The sequence below is a fragment of the Clarias gariepinus genome, chromosome 4 (assembly GCF_024256425.1).
Source record: "Clarias gariepinus isolate MV-2021 ecotype Netherlands chromosome 4, CGAR_prim_01v2, whole genome shotgun sequence".
Classification (NCBI taxonomy): domain Eukaryota; kingdom Metazoa; phylum Chordata; class Actinopteri; order Siluriformes; family Clariidae; genus Clarias; species Clarias gariepinus.
The window spans coordinates 7,395,125-7,405,427 of record NC_071103.1 but is presented as its reverse complement, the minus strand read 5'-3'; the positions used below and the strand labels follow the sequence as shown (position 1 = coordinate 7,405,427).

General features: G+C 37.1%; 1 protein-coding gene across 1 annotated transcript; it reads left to right on the top strand.

The window, feature by feature from the left end:
* Window positions 1–5,995: 5,995 nt before the first annotated feature.
* tgif1 (TGFB-induced factor homeobox 1) lies at window positions 5,996–10,095 on the top strand. The gene is made up of 3 exons (XM_053494761.1): window positions 5,996–6,234; window positions 7,666–7,895; window positions 8,541–10,095. Exons 1-3 carry the CDS (start codon window positions 6,219–6,221, stop codon window positions 9,015–9,017), a joined length of 723 nt encoding a protein of 240 aa, XP_053350736.1. The 5' UTR covers window positions 5,996–6,218; the 3' UTR covers window positions 9,018–10,095.
* The last annotated feature ends 208 nt before the right edge of the window (window positions 10,096–10,303 follow it).

Below are 10,303 nucleotides of genomic sequence, written 5' to 3'. Positions count from 1 at the left end.
CTATATAATTATCCCCTTAATTACTTCCCTCGGTTCAGGTGAATGCCTACGTCACCTGACCGAGGTGCAGTCTGGGATTTGAAGTCCAACTAAAACAAACTACAACCAAAACATAACAAAAACCAGTCTTTGGGGCGCTTTGGCGCCCTCTAGGGGTTACCCCTTACATTACCTTCCAATAAAAGTAACTAGTTAGAGTACTTTTTCATTGCAGAAAATAAAAACTCCTTTGTGATTCCTCATGCATGTTGTTTTAGTCAAGACCTTTACATAACGCGTTACACAACCTTTACATAACGCGTTACATAATGTCAATGTAAACTCTTCTTACAGCTAAAGTTTTTTTTCAATATTTTCTTTATATTTCTATTTTGTATAAAATTCTCTTCTTGCATACTTGCACAGATAGTCTGAAGAAACAACAGAAGGAAGATGACTGTCAATAAAAATTTATCAATTCTATTATGTAGTATGAATGGGGCACCTGAGAAAAAAATAGATTTTTTTTTAGCCTCAGGATTGCAAAATCTCCATAGGTTTACATTCTGTGATATAAAATTCAAAAATGTTTTAGACATGGCATACAGGGACACTGCATGAGAGCTAGAGCAATCTAAAATGGAATCAGTAACACTGAACATGTTCCAGCTAAGAAAACAGATAGGTGTACTCCCAACTAAACCTGGGCCTACATAGGAGTTTATGCAGAAAAGTATAAAAATATAATTTGTAAAGAGCCAGAAGGATGACACACACACACACACACGCACGCACGCACGCACGCACGCACGCACGCACACACACACACATACATACATACAAACATACAAAACCCACATCTAGAGTCCCCATCCTAACAGTCATCCTAGTAGACAGCAATATAAACCCATGCTACTAGGAGACAGCAATATAAACTATCTATAAAAAAAGTTGCTCTTACAGGAACTGTGACCAGAACTTGGAAAGTGTGGAAGGAAAACAAAAAAACTCCCACAGATTAAATAGAACAGAAAGTTATGTTCAAATGTAAATTATTTAATTCTTCGCATCCCCAGTTTACAAGAGTGTATAGATAAATTATTTTAAAAATTTAAAGATTTTTAAACCCACATATATTAGTCAAACATGTATAAAATAAATGAGACATATTTAACTTTAATTAAATCTCTAAAGACGGATCACACATTTTGCTTAAATAAGAAAAACTAAGAAAAAAAAACATACCTAATTTTGCATTGCAGCAATGTCATCAGTACATTTAGAGAGTAAGGTGGCCATTTCAAACTTTTATTAAGATTTTATTGTCAAAAGTCTTCCCCCAATTGTAGCGCTGCCTTAAAAATATCCCTAATTTTGTTCCTTATAGAGGACAATATCTCGAGCTTTAATGCTCCCGTGTCAATTAAAACTGCCTGGAAAACAGAGGGGTTAGTTGTGAATCACAGAAAGGTCAGTAGTGAGTTGTTGAGTTGTTCTACTGGTTTTGGTTAATAATAATTATAACAACAATTCACCAGAGCTTCCTAAACCACATCCTACTCTATTATGAGCTCAACAGCACCCCAGGTGTAAATTTTACCACTACCGGAATATGGGAATAATGTACCAAAAATGGAGAACTCTCACAATTAACATATTATTATTATTATTATTATTATTATTATTGTCATAGAAACAAAACCAGAAAGACACATGATTATTTGTACCTGTGCTATCTATTTTACCATGTGCCCTTTTTTTTTTTTTTTTTTTTTTTGCTCAGTCATGTTTGTATAGTTGGTTCAAATTAAATAAATTCATATTATCATAAGTTCAATTGCATAGGTCGGGCCTGGCCCAAGCCTTTATGGGGCCCTATCCATTTTATTTGGAGGCCCCTCTGTGCTGCCAATACGATTGACTATAGTCAATGCTTATTTATTTGCACAGTATAAATCTAACAGTTGGTTGTGCCCCAACTCCATAATATTACAGCAGTGCTCCTAGGGAAGTATCGTACGAGTATAGTTCATGGAACAGAATGCTATTTTAACAACATAAATTATTAAACACAGCAGCGAGCTATCTGTACACATAAAACAACAACTCTTAATCTATAACTAGCTAATTGAGGCATAATGATATTAGAATATAATAGTAAAGACCCAAAAGGTAGGCTAATGTAGTTAACAGTAAGTTTATGAAACATAAGCTTATTTTTATTACAAAAATTTATACCCAGATTTTTTTTTTTACACAGAAGACAAATACTTTAAAGCTACATTGAAACCTCAGATTGCGAGTAACGCGGTTTGCGAGTGTTCTGCAAGAATTTTAATAAATTTTAATACGTTTTGACTTGTAAACGAGCAAGTCTTGGTGTACGAGCAACGTCTATCATGTATCACGCATGTGCTTCTTGTTTTGCGCCGAGCGTCATGTGATCACAACTGAGCCAACAGTTTTTCACTCTCTTGCGCTGCGGAATTGTGGGTCTGCCCTGCTGGGTCTTAGTGCGCATCTCTTACTGATATGATCAACATCCGTGCACGTGTGTACCGTTTACTATAACAAATACGCACATGCACTAAAGGCGAGAGAAAGTGTATAAACCGCTCTACACAGAAACTCTGTTCTGTCGCGATTCTTTTCAAAGGTAAAGTGCATGTTCATTTTTTTTTTTTTTTTTACTTTACAGCAGTGATTCCGTTAGTATGCGCTCACACGAGTGTCATAAGCGATGTTCCATGCTAATTTTTTTTTAGACAAAACAGTCTTTCCTTTAATGTCTGTGTAAGTGTGTGTGAGGAGAAAGGTTTATTGTGTAAGATGAGAAGGGGGGAACAGGGGGGTCTGAAAGTAAGAGTCTCCTCTTACGTTAGCTTCACACACAAATGTGCACGATTTCTCCCCCTCCTCAATCCCCCTGCAGGTTTGTGTGCATTTAACATCAGTTTTGTAGATCCATAGTTGGTTTTTTTTCCATACAAATGGAGAAAGAAGAAGCAGCAGCAATCGCTTGTGTCATGAACTGTGTGATATCTCTTAATGCTCTGTGTGGATGTTTTTATTTTTTTTGTGTGTGTGTGTGTGTGTGCTCTGTGATGGATTGTCCCCTGCCTTGTGCCCCCAGTCTCTTGGGTTAGGCTCCAGGCCCCCCACGATCCTGTACAGTTCCTATACTGGGCAGGCACACACACACACACACACACCGAATCCACATGGTATAAAAGTGTTATGGATGAATGAATAAATGAATGAATGAATGAATGAACATTTAGTAAATAAAACATTAAAAAAGAAGGAGCAGCTTTAAATAAAAGCAGCAATATGCAAGGTAAATGCTAATGCATTTGGGGCTAAGGCTGAGGAACAGCAAATTGCACAATACACCTTGTCACGTTGCCATGCCTAGCTGTCAGGGTAGCATGTGTCTAAGGCTACTTTGATTTATTTATTTATTTTTGTCCTTTGGAGCCTTGTGTTTGAACATTTTAGTGTATGTGTGCGTGTCGATTTTGTTTCGACCTGTTGTGCTATTTAAAGTCCTAGGGTTTTTATATTATTTGTCCTGCATCTGTTCTTCTTTCATATCTGTTTTGTTCTTGGGCCTGTTCACCTCCTGTTGTAAAAACCCAATTCCAAAAAAAGTTGGGACACTACAAATTGTGAATAAAAACAGAATGCAATGAAGTGAAAGTTTAAAATTTCAATATTTTATTTAGAATAGAATATAGATAACATATTAAATGTTGCAAGTGAGACATTTTGAAATGTCAGGCCAAATATTGGCTCATTTTGGATTTCTTGAGAGCTACACATTCCAAAAAAGTGGAGACATGTAGCAATAAGAGGCCGGAAAATTTAAATGTACATATACAGTAAGAATCAGCTGGAGCACCAATTTGCAACTTATTAGGTCAATTGGCAACATGATTGGGTATAAAAAGAGCTTCTTAGAGTGGCAGTGTCTCTCAGAAGTCAAGATGGGCAGAGGATCACCAATTCCCCAAATGCTGCGGCGAAAAATAATGCCGCATATCAGAAAGGAGTTTCTCAGAGAAAAATTGCAAAGAGTTTAAAGTTATCATCATCTACATTGCATAATATCATCCAAAGATTCAGAGAACCTGGAACAATCTCTGTGCGTAAGGGTCAAGGCCGGAAGACCATACTGGATGCCTGTGATCTTCGGGCCCTTAGGCGGCACAGCATCACATAAAGGAATGCTACTGTAATGTAAATCACAACATAAGCTTAGGAATACTTCCAGAAAACATTGTTGGTGAACACAATCCACTGTGCTATTAGCGCGGTTCTAGAATAACATATGCTCCCATCCAGACGCCGTCTCTTTCAGGGAGGACCTTGCATTTTTCAACATGACAATGCCAGACCTCATACTGCATCAATTACAACATCATGGCTACGTAGGAGAAGGATCCGGGTACTAAAATGGCCAGCCTGCAGTCCAGATCTTTCACCCATAGAAAACATTTGGCGCATCATAAAGAGGAAGATACGACAAAGAAGACCTAAGACAGTTGAACAACTAGAAGCCTGTATTAGACAAAAATGGGACAAAATTCCTATTCCTAAACTTGAGCAGACTCCCCAGACGTTTGCAGACTGTTATAAAAAGAAGAAGGGATTCCACACAGTGGTCAACATGAACTTGTCCCAACTTTTTTGAGATGTGTTGATGCCATGAAATTTAAAATCAACTTAATTTTTCCTTAAAATTATACATTTTCTCAGTCTAACCATTTGATATGTCATCTATGTTGTATTCTGAATAAAATATTGAAATTTGAAACTTCCACATCATTGCATTCTGTTTTTCTTCACAATTTGTACAGTGTCCTAACTTTTTGAAATAGTTTTCCAACTCCTCTTTTCTGTTCATTTTCCATTCATTTTATTTTTGGCAAATAAAAATTACACCTGCCCTGCCTCATAGGAGTTGAGGCAGAATGGTACGATGGTTGCTGATCAGCTTGCTTAAAAGCAGACCTAGGTGACACATACTAACTCTGTACCAGTCATATGTCTTTGCTTTTTTAACACTTTGTTATGCTTAAGACATGCCCTCTAGTGGCTCACAGAATTATAACTCGATAATGTAATATTATATGTAATATTATAACTATATTTTTTACTAAAAAAGTGATTGGATACAATTATCAGTTGAATTTTATTTAGGTATTTTAAAATAATGAAGTGTGAATTAGGTGCTACGGATACATATTTCATTCATATTTCAACTGTGTATACATTTTGAGCGGAGCCACTTATTGTTAGCAGTCAATAACTGTAAACGAAATTTATAAGATCCTGGCAAATTTATTTTTAAAAGGAATTTGCAAAATGTGTGTCTAACTGCATAAGAAAATTTATAATGATGTCTCTAAAAATGTGCTTCATAATGTGTAACCATACTTATATCAGACACTGATAACACATCTTTCTTTCTTCCGTTTTAAAGAACTGTCATGAAGAGGACAGACCCTTCTTTGATTCTCTGCATTCTTTACACCCAATAAACTATACACATTTTAAGATGTAATTTATTAATATGTAAATAGATGTCTTGCACAGTATGTTATTGTAGTAAAGCAGGGCTTCCAGGAGGCTGGTTAAAACAGATGCAACTGTCAGTCATTCATAATTGACTCATTTGCATTGTTTATTAAGGGGCGAAATGTATCCCAGACATTGGGCATGTTGTAAAGTGGGTTTAAAGCAGAACAGACCTTGCCACTCATGCACTCTGTTGTTTTATTTTATACGAAAGATTAGCGACCTGTAAACATTTTTTTATTTATTGTTGACTTAGTTTGCTGTAGAACACTTGAAGGAACGTTATTACAGTTGACATTGTTTTTAAATCTTCGCTTGATTCTTTCTTATGATTTCTTGCTCTTGTTTTCCGCGCTGATGAGAGATTTCCCTCTCGTTTACGCGGTGGGCGGACCTTTGGACGGTTGAGTCACGCAGCTGTCAAAGATAGCTGTCACCCAGCTTCATGATCACACACGAGCAGAACCGAGGAACACATTGTCTCAGTTTACGACAAAGTGTAAGCTCTCTTAAAACTGAGTAGCAACGCGGACTCGGCTGAGACCCCCACTACAGGACGGAGTCCACACTTCTGAGGATTTAACACGAAAAACAACACCACTTTCGGAATAAACTCGACAGCACGACGCGACAGGACGTGAATAGGTTATTTTACGGATATGAAGACCAAAAAGGGTATGTATTTTTTCCATCAAAAATGAGCGTTAGTCTAACATTTGTATCAGTATCGATACAGAATATAGACCTTTAATAAAAGTTCAACTGGCGTTTCTTCCCGGCGCCTCGTGTTCGCTATTGTTTCCGTTTCAGACAAAACAGCTCCGTTTTTCTCACCATGTGCTGGCTCTCTATTAAAATAACTGGCTTCCCTTGCTTGATTCGGGTCCATGGGATATTTAACACACACACACAAATCCTTTGTTTGTCTGGTTATTAAGTTTTGAGGACACGCGCTCTCCGAGTAGCTCTTCTTATATAGTTAGTTTTTTTGCTAAAACTTCAGGATCAAAGTTCGAATGCGTTTAGCGAAAAAGATACTTAAGATGAAATTGCTTGTAAACAGTAAGCGTGATATCTATACATATGCAGCGGGGCTTTACTTCCCGAGATCCTTTGTTGAGATTAGTTGGTTTCCTCAGGCTACGCTTTCGCGTCTCCGACCTCGTGTCACCCACAAACAATAGAGAAATTCGTCTTCCCGGGTTTTAACTTAGTATTTGTTTAAAGTTTAAGAAAACATATCGAGCTATACTAGTAAAACAATAGAATCGGTTACAAAAAAAATATTTTCGCAAAAAAAGTGTGTGTCATAAAAGAGTGTAAGAAGACGCATTCTTTTGTTCAACTGAGATTTGCAACAGGTCCTCCCTCCCCCTTCTACACAGTCCCAGTCTGTTCACTTCCAACTCGGCTGGGCCACTTTCCCATAAGCGCGCCAAAAACCAGGAAAAATATTATTGTCTTACGTATATATGTGGTATGTCTGTTATATAGATTCCAGCTGTTCCAGTTGTTTTGCAGCTACGACACCACTAGCATGCATATTGTGTGAAATTTGATTGTTTTTTTTTTTAAACACAAAACCTGTGTCAGTAATCCTTAAACATCATTGTTAAACGGTATGTGTAAATGACTGTGTATGTGTAACTCGCCTGGAGATGTGTTGGGCCTATGCATTTATTGACTGTTTAATAGCAGTCATTGTAACTTATCTATGTGACAGGCCAGCTATACATGCACATAAACCTACAGATCAACAAAGCTTGTTTCAGGGAGTGTGTACTAGGATGGGGGAAGGGTGTGTGTGTGTGTGTGTGTGTGTGTGTGTGGGAGGGGGGGTGTTTTGGTTTTGTCCTTTTAACACAAACTGCACCACACACTGAATCAACATAGTTATTACTTGCTTTGAATTACATGAAGTACATTGCAATGCACAAAAGATAGAGTGCACATAGAATTTTTACTTCTTAGAGTTTGTCATTAATTTCTTAAGCACAATCTCACATATTAATATGCTCTTTGAAACATGCTTCAGAGTTTTCCCATTGCTCTTGGATGTTAGTTTGAACAAAGTTAATTAGTGGTATTTGTGTGTGTGTGTTTAAGGCATGCTGGCCACATCTGGCAGTGAGACAGAAGATGAGGATACCATTGATGTCCCCCTGGATCTGTCTTCAAAGCATGGATCTGCAGCCAAAAGAAAACGAAGAGGGAACCTGCCTAAAGAATCTGTACAGATTCTTAGAGATTGGCTTTTTGAACATCGCTATAATGCCTATCCTTCAGAACAGGAAAAAGCATTGCTATCAAAACAGACTCATCTCTCCACACTTCAGGTAAATAACCTTGCATAAGTTTGTAGCATACAGTCAGCACAAAATTGCAAAAATCTGATTTCAAGCACTGTGCAGCAGACTTCTACAAAATGATCAACTCCCTTAAGGTTTAGTCTACACATTTCATTTTAATATTTGGCTAAAGTTTTCCTCCTTCAACATGACTGCCAAGTTTCTAAGATTATGCCTAAAATAGAACAGGACAAGAGGGTATTCAAAATGTACAGAATTTATAGCAGTTTCAAAATTGTTGATCTGTAAACTACTTTTGCTTCAAAGGCTGTCAATCAGCTGACAGCAATCTGTTTTTACTTAGCCCATATTCGTGTGGGGAAGGGGATTTAGGTTTAAATGTATCAGCGGCATACAAACATCCACCTTAGACAATAGAGACTGGAATACAACACACATAGTATCAGTTGATGGCTTTTCTGTTGAAAAAGTACAGAAAGGACAGAAACTAAAACTCAAAAGTTGGAAATATTGTGATTAAAAATATATTTGGAATAATAAATGTTCAGGTAATTTCTTTTAAGTCTCATTTATTTTGGCACATTTCTTAAATCCTGTAAGACCATAGACTGTGACTGAAAAGTGACTGAAAACCTTCATCTTCTCATTCTAACATGCCCTTCTTTGTCTCAGGTATGTAACTGGTTCATTAATGCTCGTCGAAGGCTTCTTCCAGAGATGCTACGCAAGGATGGTAAAGACCCAAATAAGTTTACTATTTCACGTCGTGCCAGCAAGGTGTCTGAGGGTGTAAGTGACAACTTGCATTCACCCAAACATGACCACCATGAGCCTGGCTCACCTGCCTGTAATACCGGTTACCCGAGAAAAGCCACATCACCCACAATGCCACATTCACCCACTCTTGCACGTCCTTCAGTCATTTGCCACACTACCATCACGGCTACAGGCACAAAGGTTGAAGGGACCGCAGAGCTAGCAGTCTTCAGCTGTACATCAGCAACAGGACTGGGCCCTGAATTCAACACCCCACCACCTACACCTCCTGATCTGACAGCACAAGACTTCAGTGGGTTCCAGCTGCTTGTAGATGTGGCATTGAAGAGAGCTGCTGAGATGGAGCTACAAGCGAAACAAGTGCTTGCCTAAATACTGGAAATAATTGGATAAGTGGAGGATTTAATTTTATAAACTTGACCCTAACCCCTTTGCAGTGTACTTTGCAAGGTGATGGGATTGTGACTTGGTGAGAAAGGTTTGATGAATTGTAGAGTCCTCATCATTTCTATTTTTGCTAAATATGCATTCAGGTGTTGCATATTTGTTAGTAGAATACACATTTTAAGGTGCCTTGGCCGTCAACATATTTTTGTATTTCATTTATGTATAAAAAAATATATATATATTCTTTTTTTTTGCACACAGGTGACCAAAAATGCACAGACTAAGACTTAAGACTGTAGATTTTGAGAAGAGAGACACATTTTGAGTTTTTCAGTAAGTTTTTTTTCTTTTTTCTTTGGATTTTAGTTAAGTTTTTTTGTGATCACCCGAAACACATCCCCCAAACACAAACACTGCCTCACTTTTAGAAAATGGTTCTGCGGTTTGTTCTGCCCTAATGTTTGCACAGTATGGCAAGTCATCTTTCTTCCTTCATCTCTCTAATTTACTGTTATCACTACTGTTCCAGGTCATACATATAGTATTGTACTTAAGATTTTTTAATTTTGTTTCATAATGTATAGAAAAAAAAAACTTGCATTTTCTTTTTAGATCATGTATGTGTTTTCCCTTTTTCTTTTTAGGGATATTCAGATGTAGCACAACTACAGTATAGAATTTTCACAGAACACAGTGTAGAAATAGCCAGTGAATATGCTCCTCCTTCTAAACGCAATTACACCTAAATAGTTGCTTGATTCACCCTATCCCAAAAAGTCTCAACCCACACTCTCTCCAAACATCTTAAGAGTTTGAGGGATGAACACTACATATTTTCTGTGTATGGAATAATCCCTATAGTTTTCATTGTGTTAAGACATCACTACCCAGGCTTGGAAAGCAAATTATTGTGTATCACAGAAATGGAGAAAGCCAGAATTAATTCCAAATGGTTTTGGGACCCTTGTTTTCATGCATTGTAGTCATTGTCTCCTCTTTTATATTGTGCAATGTTTGTGTCAAAAAGAGGTCACATTCAAATAAAGTTTTGTTTTCTATGAAATTATCCTACTCTACCTTAAAGAAAATGTACCTGGATAAGGACATGCTTTATAAAATACTTCTACTGGTAGGCTGTATGTATAGTGGGTATTTCGCACACTTAAATGATCCAGATTATTAAACACATTTTAATATTACACAAAGATAACTCAAGTAAATACAAAATGCAGTTAAATCCACCTGGCCATATATAAAAAAATAAAATAAAA